Here is a 17,804-nt window from a genome sequence, read left to right as displayed (position 1 = left end):
GGTGAAAGTACCTACATTTATGTTCCAGCAGGACATGTTAATAATAACAATGATATTTGCTGCTAAATTTCAAATCCGGTGAAAAGACATTGATACTGTGTTATTGTGGTGGTAACATAATTACATAACTCCCACCTTGGGATTCAATGAAGAATGTAAAATGCATTCAATTCCTAAAAACATAGAAATGATTTTGAACAAGGTAAAGTAACTTCTTGAAATGTAATGTGCACAGCTGACTCATGAAGTCTCCGCACAGCAGCACAAAGACAGAAAGAAACGTTCATTCAGCAAAACTTGTTTTTAATCATTAAATGAATTGATCTTCAGCAGTCAAGCATGGGATGAGAGCAGCAAATGAAAGACGACATTAAAGAAATGACGCCATGTAGAATGTTCTAGTAAAACAAATAGATTTGTTTTCCTATCCTAAAGAGGCCCGAAAGACTGGCAATTCTGTTATAAACTACAGATGTTATCATGGATTATGGATGAAGAGTCTCAAATGTGAAACACAAAACTTTTATTTCATCTTGTTTAAAGGGGTTATCCACTACTGGACTACAAACTCTTAAAGGGGTTGTCTGGTCTTGGGGTACTAGTTTGCCGTCACTCTATGCGAATGCTGACTTCTGAATCCTCATAGCGCACACTGTGTGCGCTGTCAGGATTCTCTGGTGCCGTAATATGCATACATGCGGTCACGTGCCAACCAGACGTATGTGACTTCACTCAATACAAGTGATTTGAGCACAGATATGTCTGGTCGGAATGTAACCAATATATAAGGTAGCACACTGTAGTGCTATAGCATGCAAACATGAAGTATGTGAAATTTCAATTGCATTACTGCACTAGAAAATATGAAAATTTGAAAATACTTAGTGCATAAATTGGCCAATTCATGTGTACCCGGCAGCCACGATATGGCGATTCTCATTGCTGGGAACTTGCCTAATGTGAATCCTCTCCTAGACTGATGTGGGAGGGTAGGATCCTGCTGTAATTAAAAACGCCTGAGGCTGAGGAGTGGAGTGCTCAGTAAGAGAGCCTAAGGGCTTGTTTCCATTTGCGAGAAACACGTCCGTGTCTCACATGTGAAAACCAAGCTCTGGCGCCGGCACTCCAGAGCGGAGAGTGCGGCTGCATAGCAACACATGGAGCTGCACGCTCCGCTACCAAGTGCCGGCGCCAGAGCTTGGTTTTCACATGCGAGACACGGACGTGTTTCTCGCAAATGGAAACAAGCCCTTAGTATACAAGAATCAAATGACTGACCGTCACTTCCAAACAGAGATCAGGTGTGTACTGGTGCTTACTAATTACATATTTTAGTTAAAAACAATTAAAATAATCTGTGGAGTCAGACTCTCAGGGAGATCTTTGTCCGGCCCATAAATCTTAATAACTAATTTACATATAACAAAAATGTGGATTTATCAGGAATGAGACATCAGATCACAGATATCAAAGTATTGTTTTATGCAACTTTCTATGCCCTGCATGTCCATATAGACAGCTTAATAGAAATTAACCAACTGACAGATTCTCTTTAACCCCTTTCTGACATATGACGTACTATCCCGTCGAGGTGGTATGGGCACGCATGACCACTGATGGGATAGTACGTCATCACCGATCAGCCGCACTCCCGGGGGAAGCGCGGCCGATCGGGGCCAGGTGTCGGCTGACTATCGCAGCTGACATCCAGCACTATGAGCCAGGAGTGGTCACGGACCGCTCCTGGCACATTAACCCCTGGAACACTGCGATCAAACATGAGCGCAGCGTTCCGGCGGCATAGGGAAGCATCGCTGCGTGCTTCCCTGAGACCCTCGGAGCAACGCAATATGATTGTGTTGCTCTGAGGGTCTCCTACCTCCTCCTCCCTGCAGGCCCTGGATCCAAAATGGCCACGAGGGGCCTTCTGGGTCCTGCAGGGAGGTGGCTTGCAAGCACCTGCTCAGAGCAGGTGCCGGCAAGCCTCCCTGCAGTGCATGTCAGATCACTGATCTGACACAGTGCACTGCAAAGTGTCGGATCAGCGGTCTGACACTATAGAATAATGTCCCCCCTGGAGCAATGTAAAGAAGTAAAAAAAAAAATTTACACATGTACAGAAAAAAAAATCCTAATTAAAGAAAAAAAAATATATATATATATTGTTCCAATAAATACATTTCTTTGTCTAAATAAAAAAAAAACAACAAATGTACACATATTCAGTATCGCCACGTCCATAATGACCCGACCTATAAAACTGTCCCACTAGTTAACCCCTTCGGTGATCACATAAAAAAAGGCAAAAAACAACGCTTTATTATCATACCACTGAACAAAAAGTGGAATAATACACGATCAAAAAGACGGATATAAATAACCATGATACCGCTGAAAACGTCATCTTGTCCCACAAAAAATGAGCTGCCATACAGCATCATCACCAAAAAATAAAAAAAGTTATAGTCCTCAGAATAAAGCTATGCAAAAATAATTATTTTTTTATATAAGAGTTTTTATTGTATGAAAGCTCCAAAACATAAAAAAATTATATAAATGAGGTATCGCTGTAATCGTACTGAGCCGAAGAATAAAACTGCTTTATCAATTTTACCAAACGTGGAACGGTATAAACGCCTCCCCCAAAGGAAATTCACAAATTGCCGGTTTTTGTTAATTCTGCTTCACAAAAATCGGAATAAAAAGCGATAAAAAATGTCATGTTCCCAAAAATGGTACCAATAAAAACGTTAACTCGTCCCGCAAAAAAAAAGACCTCAGATGACTCTGTGGACCAAAATATGGAAAAATTATAGCTCTCAAAATGTGGAGACGCAAAAACTATTTTTTGCAATAAAAAGTGTCTTTTAGTGTGTGACAGCTGCCAGTCATACAAATCCGGTAAAAAACCCACTATAAAAGTAAATCAAACCCCCCTTCATCACCTCCTTAGTTAGGGAAATATACCGTATATACTCGAGTATAAGCTGACCCGAGTATAAGCCGACCCCCCTAATTTTGCCACAAAAAACTGGGAAAACTTATTAACTCGAGTATAAGCCTAGGGTGGAAAATGCAGCAGCTACCGGTAAATGTCAAAAATAAAAATAGATGCTCCATACCGTTCAGTATGGCCCCATAGATGCTCCATATAAAGCTGTGCCCCATATAATGCTCTGCACCGTTCATTATGGCCCCATAGATGCTTCATATAAAGCTGTGCCACATATAATGCTCTGCACCGTTCATTATGGCCCCATAGATGCTCCACATAAAGCTGTGCCATATATAATGCTCTGCACCGTTCAGTATGGCCCCATAGATGCTCCATATAAAGCTGTGCCATATATAATGCTCTGCACCGTTCAGTATGGCCCCATAGATGCTCCACATAAAGCTGTGCCCCATATAGAATGCTCTGCACCGTTCAGTATGGCCTCATAGACGCTCCATATAAATCTGTGCAATATAGAATGCTGCTGCTGCAATAAAAAAAAAAATACATACTCACCTCTCTTGCTTGCAGCTCCTCAGCGTCCCGTCTCGGCATCTCTCCGCACTGACTGTTCAGGCAGAGGGCGGCGCGCACACTAGTACGTCATCGAGCCCTCTGACCTGAACAGTCAGAGCAAGAGGATGTGAAGACGGAGCGGCGCCCGGCGTGTGGAACGTGGACAGGTAACTATGACATACTTACCTGATCCCGACGTCCCTGGCTCCTTCACCCGGACAGCTGGTCTCCGGGTGCCGCAGCCTCTTCCTCTGTCAGCGGTCAACGTTACTGCTCATTAGAGAAATGAATATGCGGCTCCACCCCTATGGGAGTGGAGTCCATATTCATAACTTTAATGAGCGGTACCATGTGATCGCTGAACAGGAGAAGATCTGTGGCACCGAAGACCGTGGGACAGGCAGGGGGAGCGCCAGGAGCGCTGGGACTAGGTGAGTATGCGACACGCTCTCTCCCCCTCACCCGCCGACCCCACCGCCGACCGTGACTCGAGTATAAGCCGAGAGGGGTACTTCCAGCCCAAAAATTTGGGCTGAAAATCTCGGCTTATACTCGAGTATATACGGTAATAAAATTTTAAAAATGTATTTATTTCCATTTTCCCATTAGAGATAGGGTTAGGGTTGTTAAAGTTAGGGTTAGGGTTGGGGCTAAAGCTCGGATTAGGGCTACAGTTAGAGTTAGGGTTGGGTCTACAGTTAGGGTTAGGGTTGGGGCAACAGTTAGGGTTAGGTTTGGGGCTACACTTAGGGTTAGGGCTAAAGTAAGGGTTAGGCTTGGGGCTAAAATTAGGGTTAGGGTTGGGGCTAAAGTAAGGGTTAGGTTGGGGCTAAAGTTAGGGTTGGGGCTAAAGTTAGGGTGAGGGCTACAGTTAGGGTTGGGGCTACAGTTAGGGTTAGGGGTGGGGCTAAAGTTAGGGTTGGGGCTAAAGTTAGTGTTAGGGTTTGGATTACATTTACGGTTGGGACTTGGGTTGGGATTAGGGTTAAGGGTGTGCCAGAGTTGGGGGTGTGGTTAGGGTTATGGTTGGGATTAGAGTTAGGGGTGTGTTGGAATTAGGGGTGAGGTTAGGGTTGGGATTAAGGTTAGGGGTATGTTGGGGTAAGGGATGTGGTTGGGATTAGGGTTAGGGGCATGTTCAAGTTAGGGTTATGGTTAGGGTTGGGATTAGGGTTAGGAGTGTGTTTGGGTTAGGGTTTCAGTTAGAATTGGGGGGTTTCCACTGTTTAGGCACATCAGGGGCTCTCCAAACGCGACATGGTGTCCGATCTCAATTCCAGCCAATTCTGCGGTGAAAAAGTAAAACAGTGCTCCTCCCTTTCCGAGCTCTCCAGTGCGCCAAAACAGGGGTTTACCCCAAAATATGGGGTATCAGCGTACACAGGACAAATTGGATAACAACTTTTGGGGTCCAATTTCTATGGTTACCCATGGGAAAATAAAAATTTTGGGGGCTAAAAAATCATTTTTGTGGCAAATAAATGATTTTTTATTTTCACGGCTCTACGATATAAACTGTAGTGAAACACTTGGGGGTTCAAAGTTCTCACAACACATCTAGATAAGTTCATTGGGGGTCTAGTTTCCAATGTGGGATCATTTGTGGGGGGTTTCTACTGTTTAGGTACATCAGGGGCTCTGCAAACACAATGTGACGCCTGCAGACCATTCCATCTAAGTCTGCATTCCAACCAGTGCTCCTTCCCTTCCGATCTCTGCCATGCGCCCAAACAGTAGTTTTCTCCCACATATGGGGTATCAGCGTACTCAGGACAAATCGGACAACAATTTTGAGGTCCAATTTCTCCTGTTACCCTTGGAAAAATACAAAACTTGGGGCTAAAAAATAATTTTTGTGGAAAAAAATAATTTTTATTTTCACGGCTCTGCGTTATAAACTGTAGTGAAACACTTGGGGGTTTGAAGTGCTCACTACACATCTATATAAGTTCCTTAGTGGGTCTACTTTACAAAATGGTGTCACTTGTGGGGGGTTTCAATGTTTAGGCACATCAGAGACTCTCCAAACGTGACATGGCGTCCCATCTCAATTCCAGTCAATTTTGCATTGAAAAGTCAAACGGCGATCCTTCCCTTCCGAGCTTTGCCATGCGCCCAAATAGTGGTTTACCCCCACATATAGGGTATCAGCGTACTCAGGACAAATAGTACAACAACTTTTGGGGTCGAATTTCTCCTGAAACCCTTGGTAAAATAAAACAAATTGGAGCAGAAGTAAATTTTTTGTGAAAAAAAGTGAAATGTTCATTTTTTTTTAAACATTCCAAAAATTCCTGTGAAACACCTGAAGGGTTAATAAACTTCTTGAATGTGGTTTTGAGCACCTTGAGGGGTGCAATTTTTAGAATGGTGTCATACTTGGGTATTTTCTATCATATAGACCCCTCAAAGTGACTTCAAATTTGATGTTGTTCCTAAAAAAAATGGTGTTGTAAAAATGAGAAATTGCTGGTCAATTTTTAACCCTTATAACTCCCTAACAATAAAAAAAATTTTTTCCAAAAGTGTGCTTATGTGAGGTAGACATGTGTGAAATGTTACTTATTAAGTATTTTATGTGACATAACTGTGAAATTTTCAAATTTTTTGCCAAATTTCCATTTTTTCACAAATAAACGCAGGTAATATCAAAGAAATGTTACCACTATCATGAAGTACAATATGTCACAAGAAAACAGTGTCAAAATCACTGGGATCTGTTGAAGCGTTCCAGAGTTATAACCTCGTAAAGGGACAGTGGTCAGAATTGTAAAAATTGGCACGGTCATTAAAGGGAACCTGTCACCCCCAAAATCGAAGGTGAGCTAAGCCCACCGGCATCAGGGGCTTATCTACAGCATTCTGTAATGCTGTAGATAAGCCCCCAATGTATCTTGAAAGATGAGAAAAAGAGGTTAGATTATACTCACCCAGGGGCGGTCCCGGTCCAGTTCTGGTTCTATGGGTGTCGCGGTCCAGTCCGGAGCCTCCCATCTTCTTACGATGACGTCCTCTTCTTGTATTCACGCTGCGGCTCCGGAGCAGGCTTACTTTGTCTGCCATGTTGAGGGCAGAGCAAAGTACTGTAGTGCGCAGGTGCCGGGAAAGGTCAGAGAGGCCCAGCGCCTGCGCACTGCAGTACTTTGCTCTGCCCGCAGACAAAGTATGCCTGCACCGGAGCCACAGCATGAATACAAGAAGAGGACGTCTTCGTAAGAAGACCGGAAGCCCCGGACCGGACCGCGACGCCCATTGGACCAGAACCGGACTGCGACCGCTCCTGGGTGAGTATAATCTAACCTCTTTTTCTTATCTTTCAGGATACATCGGGGGCTTATCTACAGCATTACAGAATGCTGTAGATAAGCCCCTGATGCTGGTGATGCTTAGCTCACCTTCGATTTTGGGGGTGACAGGTTCCCTTTAACGTGCAAATCACCCTTGGGGTAAAGGGGTTAATATAGGGAAGGATTCTTTACAGTTAGAGTAAACACTGGAGAATGCCCTACAGAAAGAGGTATTAATGGTAGACATTAAAACAGCATTTAAAAAAGGTCTTGATGCTTTTATAACAAGAAATAGCTTTGTGGGTTATAAATAATCTAGGAATATAGAATGTATAATTCATTGAAAAAGGTTGAACTTCATTCAGTATCTTTTTTCAACCTATGTAACTATATATGTATGTAAAAACAGCACTAATAGATACTTTTTTTTAGGTTTTATATGATTTCAGTAATCATTTGATGTAAATAGTTAATGCAGCTTTGTAAACTATGTTGTGCTTTAATTTCTGACCATTTCAAAATCTCTATTTGCTGTCAGTAAATGAAGCCATCATAGACTGTCAAACACTATTGCGATTTTTATACTCAATTATAATACAGAGCAGATCCCCTCTAAACATGACCGAGCATGCTGAGCAGATAAGCCTCTTGCCTGACGGCAAAATTTGACTTTCTGCTGGATCGAACTGAAGATCGCTCAAAATGTTCACGATAAAGACTAAAGTTTCTGATGTCTTAAATGTATAATTCAGTGTATTGGAAATATAAGAGTCTAGTGAGAATCACAGACTTTATGTAAGAAGCTAGCAGGAAAAGCTACATTAGCCTACAGATAAGATTTGTAAAGTGGAGTGTTAAGCCTGAAAACTATAAACAGGAATAACAGCCGTAGGCGTAATGGCATCCAGAGTTTCTGTGCAACTTTTGTAAATTTACTATGCTGAAATGCAAAATCAAAACTATGGAAATGTGGATGAACACTTGAGTATTTCTATATAAGCACACTCAGGGCAGAATGTGCAGAATGACCCTTGATAAACTAAGTGCTGGATGTAAACAGCTACTTGCCTGAGTGGATAAAAGCAATGACTTTTTTAGCTATCATAGTGACTACTATGCCAGTAGTTGGAGGCAGAGGTCCTAAGGACAGTCAGGCTATCCTATGGACTCAGAAAGAGGGTAAGAAAGGTCCAATGGCTGGATGTTCTAAAGGACAGAAATATCCTAGAAGGATGGGGGATTTTGCGAATTGAAAATCTCAACGCATCAGTAACAATCCCGTAAAGAAGGAAGAATTGGAAGCATTTAAAGAGACCTGGATGGATGAACACAGAGCTTAAACCCTTATTAAAAAGGAAAAAAGAAATGTATATTAAATAGAAAGAGGGGCGGGCATATCTAAAAAAAAATATAATGCTGTTTGCAGGGAATGCAGGGCAAGCATTAGAAGAGATAAAGCCATTAATGAAGTTAGGCTTGCAAGGGAGATCAAAAGCAATAAAAATGAATTTTGAGGGTATGTCAAAAGCAAAATGCAGGACGAAAAGGCTGAAGTGATCAAAAATGATGTTGAGAAGGTCGAACTTTCAAATTCCTATTTTGCATCTGTGTTGTCTTAGAAAGCAATTGTAACATCAACTGATCTTCATGGTGTCATTGAAGAAATAAAAGAATCCACATTATATATAAGCAGAGAGATAATGAGGGAACACGTAGCTAATTTACATGAATTTAAAGCTCCTGGTCCAGATGAATTACATCCTAGGGTACTAAGAAGTATCGTTTCTCCTTGCGGAGAGTAACATGATAAGCATGTCGAAGTGAGGAGACTTAAAGCTGCAATGCTCCTCTGGGAAATATGCAAATTGTCTCTTCAGAGAGGAAGAGGACTAGAACTCTAGTGCCACCTATTGGAAGTAGCAATCCTAACAGTCAATGTCGACTCTTTAACGAGCCTTGTCACATGACTTAGGATAATAGCCAAACCAGAATCTCAATTTGCAGACACTGTGTTTCGGGGTACTGCCCCTCGTCAGTGCAAAGTGGAGATCTGGTTTGGCTGATTGAGAGGCATCTGACTGGAATCCAAGAAGTATCGTTTCTCCTTGCGGAGAGTGACATGATAAGCATGTCGAGGTGAGGAGACTTAAAGCCACAATGCTCCTCTGGGAAATAGGGTACTGAAAGAGTTAGCAGATGAAATTGCAGAACCACTAGCCAGAATCTTTGAAAAATTCTGGAGAACAGTAGAAGTCCCAGAAGATTGGAGAAAGACAAATGTCCCTATCTTCAAGACATGAAAGAAGATGAAGCCAGGAAATTACAGGCCAGTGTGCCCTACTTCTATACCGGTAAAGATCTTTGAACTAATTATCAAACAGCATGTATCTAAGTATTTGGATTAGAAAACAGTAATTACCGTATATACTCGAGTATAAGCCGACCCGAGTATAAGCGAATTATACACAGTGTGGAAATGGTGAGTGATGTGGGAACACAAGATGCCATGCTTACCACTGGTTTCACAGAGACATGGGACGCTGTCTCCTGGTTGCCAGGCAACACAAGATGCTGCCTTGACTGGTGTTATCCATTAGCTGGAATGTGTGCTGCTCAGATGAGCAGGGAGTGGCTCCCTGGACATAACTGGAAGGAATGCACCACCTGATTGTTATCTTTAGATTTGAGCTGGTTATTTAGGGCTTGCATCTAATTCAGTTCAGTTCTGTTCATTCAATTCCCCTGCGTTGGTGTATGGTGAGTGCTTCCTGGTTGAGCTCTGGATGCCTTTTGTACCCAGCTAATTCTTCTCTTTTCCATTATGTCTATGACATCATGCGATTAAAAACTGAAGAGGTGAATCCTTCTAAGCTCTTTGTAGAAACAGGAGGTCACTTTTCCACGCATGAGTCATAATCACTGCAAAAGTCCCTGGAGGGGTTGGAGGGGAGTTGATCAGTAATTGAAGATGGGGGATTGATAAATGCAAGGACAAGAGACTTCCTGTTTCTACATAAGCCAGAGACAAGAGAAGAATTAGTTGTGTAGAAAGCCAAATGAGCAATTGTACGTTCACAGTGCTATATGATGTGACGACTGCAATAAATTAAGAGAATAAAAACTTTGTCACCCACAAGCTGCACAACAGCTCTGCTCAAATGAGCGGTGTGCAAGAAATGGTGAAGGGGCCACAATGCAGAATCAGTAGTCCAGATTATTCATTTTCAGTAGGGGTCCCAGAGGTTTGTGCCATCATTTTTTCTGATGGGAAAACAAAAAGATAAATATTATGGAGTGGCCAAGTGAGAATCTAGACCCACATCCCCTTTGAAAGTTTGTAGCCGAGTTTGTGCAAATTTGCAAGGTATTGACAGTTTTGCAAAGAAGAATGAAAATTTTATTACTTTGACATGAAGGATATAAATAGTTCTGGTCATATTTTTTTGTTTTTGTCATTTCAATTAATGTACAAAATGAATAATATGACATGGTAGCATGTTAACTAAGAAGCCGGTGTGACAGTATTAAGGATTCACGTTCTAGCCCGTGAATACTCTTTTTAGGTATTGTAGGGATTAACAAAGTTTTTTTTATTTTTTTCAAAGTCTTTCCACTGCAGTTTATTTTTTTAAAATGCTATCCATTTGCAAATATTAAGGCAGATTTTTTTTTTACAAATCTATCTAAGGCTATGTTTATGCGTTGCGTTTTTTATGCATTTTTTTCTATAGGCAAAACTTGATCTCTTGGCAGTAAAGAAGCAACATCAAAAAAGCAGGTTTTGCTGAGTGTTTGCTACATTTTTTCTACGTATTTACTGAGTTTTTTACTACGTTTTTGTCATGGTACATTTGTCTCTGGTGCATGCTGATGAAGTTCATTGCATAAAAAAATAATCTGATTAGACTTCATCAGGTTTTGGTACCAAAACCGCTGGAAAACCAGATACTTGCGAATTTTTGCAGTGTAAAAAAACTGAAAAAAACGCTAAGAGAAGTGACAGCAAAAGTCAGGAAAAAAAACCCAAGGTGTGTGCATGAGATTTCTGAAATCTCATAGACTTTGGTGGTACTGTGAAACGCAGCTTACAATTTGTGTAAAATAGTATTAAAAAACCGCTGCAAAAACGCAATGTGTGAACATAGCCTAAAAGAAAAAATATTTTTGTTGCCCAAAGCCTCCAGTCCCAGCACAGCTTTTAGTTTCAAGAACACTATATGAAATAATAAGAAATAAGAGCTGCATGGAGATGGTTGCTGTGAATTGTTTTTTTTATTCATTTTTTTTTATGAATGGCATAACTTGAGGTTTGTGGGTCACAGTGCAAAATCTCCCAACAGTGTCCCCAATAATTATGGGTCTTTACTACTATATGTTTTCTCATATTGTGATACTCTAGGCTCTACGACCTGAGTGCAACCACTATACATATTCTCATTTTTTATATATTTGATTTTTTAGGCCAATATTATTATGTTTTCCAACAACCAGCACCAAACATCAGAAAAAGTTTGTACAAAAAAAGTGTTATCATTACGTTTATGATGGATAGTTGTTTTGCACATTGTAAATTGCATATACTATACATAGATGAAATATTTTACTAAATATTGAGAATATGACTGTCACAGAAAAAAACAAAATCCATACATGCCAATATATGGTCAGAATACTAATGTACTGCAGGAATCAGCAAGCCAAAGCGGAAGCATCGCAGGTGCAAAATACTGATGAAACAGCCACTGACACACCTATAGGAGGGGGTGGTTGTCTAGTATTATAAATGTACATGGATAAGAGATATGTGTAGTGCACAGTGTCTGGTTTACAGGCTATTGATTATATAAGTTGGGCTGTCCAGCACTCTATATGAGTGCTCGCTATAAGTCAATGAAGACCAATGCCGAGGGTTGCGAGATTGCGTATTTTGGCCAAAATATCACCAATAACTAATGTATTTTTTCATCTTTTGCACATTTAGTGTTAGAGGGGGAATTGGCTTATATGTCCCTGTGGGTTGCACTTATAAAGTACTGGGAAGCCCATTTGATCTAATAGTATGGGCATCACTAATTGGCTGCAAGCTGGCATGGTGCACTACAGTGCTCTCTGAACGGTGATGTTATGGAGGGGGGGTGAAGATCCGAACTTGTGGGTTGTAATAACGACCTAGGCAAGTTAACGATGCAGCTATTTTTTATTCCTTAAGTCCATGGTTTTGCAACCACTCCGGGTAGATGGCCAAAATACATTGCCCCAGTCCCCTCCCTGGAGCCGGTAGTCCCACTGCCCCCGTACCAGATGATACGCACTGTCTCCCCACTTTTGGTTGGATCACAGATTTTGTATCACTTGCCAGTATAGTCTGTAGTTACAGTCCACGCTACTCCAGACAACAGATAACACAACCGAAGCACATGTATCCAGCAGCAACAGTCCTTAAGAAAGTTCCTCCAATCCAGACAACAGATCCCTCAACCTTAGCAAACTAAATAGGCCATCCATCCATAGGCACCGAACCTCTGCCATCGATCCTCACCCTCGACGTCTCTCTAACAACTCCTCACTAAGCACGTGGCCTATTATCCTCCCTCCCTGGGATCAGCCCCCTGAATGGGCAGAAGTGTTCACTCCATCCTCCAAAAGCTAACTGTGAGTTGGTGGAGGTATGTTCCTCAGGACTAAGGGTACCGTCACACTATACGATTTACCTACGATCACGACCAGCGATATGACCTGGCCGTGATCGTAGGTAAATCGTAGTGTGGTCGCTGGGGAGCTGTCACACAGACAGCTCTCCAGCGACCAACGATGCCGAGGTCCCTGGGTAACCAGGGTAAACATCGGGTAACTAAGCGCAGGACCGCGCTTAGTAACCCGAAGTTTACCCTGGTTACAAGCGTAAAACTAAAAAAAAAAAAACAGCACATACTTACATCTGGAGTCCGTCACGTCCCTTGCCGTCTGCTTCCCGCACTGTGACTGCCGGCCGTAAAGTGAAAGTGAAAGCACGTCACCGCTGTGCTCTGCTTTCACTTTACGGCCGGCAGTTACAGTGCGGGAAGCAGACGGCAAGGGACCTGACGGACACCAGAATGTAAGTATGTGCTGTTTGTTTTTTTTTAGTTTTACGCTTGTAACCAGGGTAAACATCGGGTTACTAAGCGCGGCCCTGCGCTTAGTTAACCGATGTTTACCCTGGTTACAAGCGAACGCATCGCTGGATCGCATCGCTAGATCGCTAGATCGGTGTCACACACACCGATCTAGCGATGACAGCGGGAGATCCAGCGATGAAAGAAAGTTCCATACGATCTGCTACGACGTACGATTCTCAGCAGGATCCCTGATCGCTGCTGCGTGTCAGACACAGCGATATCGTAACGATATCGCTGGAACGTCACGAATCGTACCGTCGTAGCGATCGAAATGGTATAGTGTGACGGTACCCTAATCCATTACCTTGGACCATTACTCAAGACCCCATGTGGTGACGGCTCTGCTAGGTCTACTATTCCCATCCACACAATGGGACTAGTGACTGGGAGAACAATGGAATGATTGCTTTCCTTGATTACCAATCTTGGGTCTGGCCTTATGTATGCATAAGATCCAGCCTGCACGTCTTTCTCTGTTTACTGTCATTGAATGGAAACATTGATTCCTGAGGCTGGACTGACCTAAAGCAAATCTCAAATAAAACAACAATGCTCCAGGCTGGAAAAAGTCTTCATCCCTTAAGGTACCGTCACACTAGATGATATCGCTAGCGATCCGTGACGTTGCAGCGTCCTCGCTAGCGATATCGTCCAGTGTGACACGCAGCAGCGATCAGGCCCCTGCTGTGCTGTCGCTGGTCTGGGAAGAAAGTCCAGAACTTTATTTGGTCGCTGGACTCCCCGTAGACATCGCTGAATTGGCGTGTGTGACACCGATTCAGCGATGTCTTCGCTGGTAACCAGGGTAAACATTGGGTAACTAAGCGCAGGGCCGCGCTTAGTAACCCGATGTTTACCCTGGTTACCATCCTAAAAAGTAAAAAAACAAACACTACATACTTACTTATCGCTGTCTGTCCTCGGCGCTCTGCTTCTCTGGTCTGGCTGTGAGCACATCGGCCGGAAAGCAGAGCGGTGACGTCACCGCTCTGCTTTCCGGCTGCCCGGCGCTCACAGCCAGACCAGAGAAGCAGAGCGCCGAGGACAGACAGCGATAGATAAGTATGTAGTGGTTGTTTTTTTACTTTTTAGGATGGTAACCAGGGTAAACATTGGGTTACTAAGCGCGGCCCTGCGCTCAGTTACCCGATGTTTACCCTGGTTACCGGGGACCTCGGGATCGTTGGTCGCTGGAGAGCTGTCTGTGTGACAGCTCTCCAGCGACCAAACAGCGACGCTGCAGCGATCCGGATCGTTGTCGGTATCGCTGCAGTGTCGCTTAGTGTGACGGTACCTTTAGGGTACCGTCACACAGTGCCATTTTGATTGCTATGACGGTACGATTCGTGACGTTCCAGCGATATCCATACGATATCGCTGTGTCTGACACACAGCAGCGATCAGGGATCCTGCTGAGAATCGTACGTCGTAGCAGATCGTTTGGAACTTTCTTTCGTCGCTGGATCTCCCGCTGTCATCGCTGGATCGGTGTATGTGACACCGATCTAGCGATGCGTTCGCTTGTAACCAGGGTAAACATCGGGTTACTAAGCGCAGGACCGCGCTTAGTAACCCGATGTTTACCCTGGTTACCAGCGTAAATGTAAAAAAAAAAAACAGTACATACTTACATTCCGGTGTCCGTCAGGTCCATTGCCGTCTGCTTCCCACACTCACTGACTGCCGGCCGTAAAGTGAAAGCAGAGCACAGCGGTGACGTCACCGCTGTGCTGTGCTTTCACTTTACGGCCGGCAGTCAGTGAGTGCGGGAAGCAGACGGCAAGGGACAGACACCGGAATGTAAGTATGTAGTGTTTGGATTTTTTTACGCTGGTAACCAGGGTAAACATCGGGTTACTAAGCGCGGTCCTGCGCTTAGTAACCCGATGTTTACCGTGGTTACCCTGGGACCTCGGCATCGTTGGTCGCTGGAGAGCTGTCTGTGTGACAGCTCTCCAGCGACCACACTATGACTTACCAACGATCACGGCCAGGTCATATCGCTGGTCGTGATCGTTGGTAAATTGTATAGTGTGACGGTACCCTTAAGGTACCGTCACACTCAGCAACTTTCCAATGATCACGACCAGCGATACGACCTGGCCGTGATCGTTGGAAAGTCCTTGTGTGGTCGCTGGGGAGCTGTCACACAGACAGCTCTCCAGCGACCAATGATGCCGAAGTCCCCGGGTAACCAGGGTAAACATCGGGTTACTAAGCGCAGGGCCGCGCTTAGTAACCCGATGTTCACCCTGGTTAACATTGTAAATGTAAAAAAAAAAACACTACATACTTACATTCCGGTGCCGGTCATGCCCCCGGCATCCGCTTCCCTGCACTCCTCCTGCATCCTGCGTAAGCGCCAGCCTTAAAGCAGAGCGGTGACATCACCGCTGTGCTCTGCTTTACGGCCGGCCGGCGCTGACACAGGATGCAGGAGGAATGCAGGGAAGCAGACGCCGGGGACGTGACAGGCACCGGAATATGAGTATGTTTTTTTTTTTTACATTTACAATGGTAACCAGGGTAAACATCGGGTTACTAAGCGCGGCCCTGCGCTTAGTAACCCGATATTTACCAGTGAAGACATCGCTGCATTGGCGTCACACACGCCGATTCAGCGATGTCAGCGGGTGATCCAGCGACGAAATAAGGTGCTGGCCTTCTAGCTCCGACCAGCGATGTCACAGCAGGATCCAGATCGCTGCTGCGTGTCAAACACAACGATATCGCTATCCAGGACGCTGCAACGTCACGGATCGCTATCTTTATCATTGTAATGTGGTTCAGTGTGAAGGTACCTTTAGAGCCCTGGACTCCACTCTACGTGCATGGATCTGATAGTTTTTAGAACAAGGCCAGCCCCTCACAGAGGGCATAGCCAGCAAGTTGTGAGTGACTGGGGATGTGCACAGGGAGGGAAAGCATAGAAGCCACAGGAACAATGCAGGCTCGACTGAAAAGAATAGTAAGAAGGGTGTAAGAAGGGATGGTGCTGCTGGCTGTTCTAGCGTCTTAAATTATATTACAATAAATGAATACATTTTAGGACTCATTGATCCCTATAGTGCACTGAGCCTGAGCGGTGCCAGTTTCAGCTCCTGGAACATTATGGACTACAGAAGCTTCTCTGACTATCATACTTGTTGAAGTTATGAAATGGCAGATTGTGCATTGATTTATCCATATTTAGCATGTATAGGAGTCTCAGCATGGTGGTCTATAAGTAGAGTGTGTGCGACAGAGAATCTATAGCGCACTGCCTTCTGGGAAATATAGTCTAAAGGCACAGTATAAGGCAGAAAGTCCAGAAAGTGAACAGTAACAGATGATAAGGAGGGCTGTAAATGGCTGAAAAGAAGCTAAAAATAATGAAAACAGGAGTTTGGGGAACCATTACAGGGACAGCTAGGCAGTTTATTTTTCTTATTTATTGTGCCTGGAAAATCCCTTTAACTTTCTACATTTCATTTCTCATATTTTATATTTTTTTCAGAGGATGTTAAAAAAGGTTCCATACAAAATGGTGCAAAGTCAAATCTTCCAAAGCCTTGCCAATCTGGCCTTCGCCCCCCTGGCTACTCCCGCTTGCCCGCAGCAAAGCTTGCAGCTTTTGGATTTGTCCGGAGCTCCAGTGTGTCGTCACTGTCAAGCAATCAGTCTAATGACAGCGCCCAGAGCGATCACAGCAGGACAACTAACAGTAAGTTCACAATATTCTGTGAGATAGCCGGTGTTCTAGGTTATACACACCAACATAAGGATGGAGCCAGGATAGTCATTAAATATTTTTCTGATTGGTAAGATATTGCATAAAGCAGGAGGCTTTACCATATTAAAAATGTAGGTCTATACACGGATTTCAGCCAGGATCACAAATTATTCTGTGAGCTGATGATTCAGAACAAAGTACCGAACAGCAGTGAGCTCTAATGAGCCAATGAGCCACCGATTGGGAAAGATATCTTGATAATTAGAGATGAGTGGATCGATTTGTGGAGGATCACGTTCAAGTTGAATTTGCTTAAATTTGTAGTTTCACCCGAATTCGAACATTTTGAGATTTCATTTGCGGTTCTGCTGAAGCATCAGAGAACAGGCTAACATCATTTTGCACGGCCTTACAGGCCTCCTCATAATGCCCTACAGCTATGACATGTCATACTTATACAGAGTAGATCGGTACCAAGGCCATCACAGACCAGCGGTCCCCAGTTCTACTCTGTCAACGGCAGAGTTGTTTTCCATCTCCAGAGTCACTGGGTGAGTCTCTCCTGTAAAATGTAAGCTGTTATAGTCAGCAGTGTCCTCTCTCTGTCTTTCTCTCTCTCCTGTAGAGTGTAAGCTCTTATGGTCAGTGGGGTCCTCTCTCTCCTGTAGAGTGTAAGCTCTTATGGTCAGTGGAGTCCTCTCTCTCCTGTAGAGTGTAAGCTCTTATGGTCAGTGGGGTCCTCTCTCTCCTGTAGAGTGTAAGCTCTTATGGTCAGTGAGGTCTTCTCTCTCCTGTAGAGTGTAAGCTCTTATGGTCAGTGGGGTCCTCTCTCTCCTGTAGAGTGTAAGCTCTTATGGTCAGTGGGGTCCTCTCTCTCCTGTAGAGTGTAAGCTCTTATGGTCAGTGGGGTCCTCTCTCTCCTGTAGAGTGTAAGCTCATATGGTCAGTAGGGTCCTCTCTCTCCTGTAGAGTATAAGCTCTTATGGTCAGTGGGGTCTTCTTTCTCTTGTAGAGTGTAAGCTCTGATGGTCAGTGGGGTCCTCTCTCTCCTGTAGAGTGTAAGCTCTTATTGTCAGTGGGGTCCTCTCTCTCTCCTGTAGAGTGTAAGCTCTTATGGTCAGTGGTGTCCTCTCTCT

General features: G+C 43.8%; 1 protein-coding gene across 1 annotated transcript in view; it reads left to right on the top strand.

Annotated features, from left to right (window-relative positions):
• MTUS2 (microtubule associated scaffold protein 2) overlaps positions 1 to 17,804 on the top strand; it is a 957,846-nt gene that overhangs the window by 419,590 nt on the left and 520,452 nt on the right. The window contains exon 4 of the mRNA XM_069759018.1: positions 16,453 to 16,659. Within this exon, the coding sequence (XP_069615119.1) occupies positions 16,453 to 16,659 (207 nt within the window). The remainder of the gene's footprint in view (positions 1 to 16,452; positions 16,660 to 17,804) is intronic.

Source organism: Ranitomeya imitator, chromosome 3 (assembly GCF_032444005.1).
Source record: "Ranitomeya imitator isolate aRanImi1 chromosome 3, aRanImi1.pri, whole genome shotgun sequence".
Lineage (NCBI taxonomy): Eukaryota > Metazoa > Chordata > Amphibia > Anura > Dendrobatidae > Ranitomeya > Ranitomeya imitator.
This window is presented reverse-complemented; position numbering and strand designations above follow the sequence as displayed.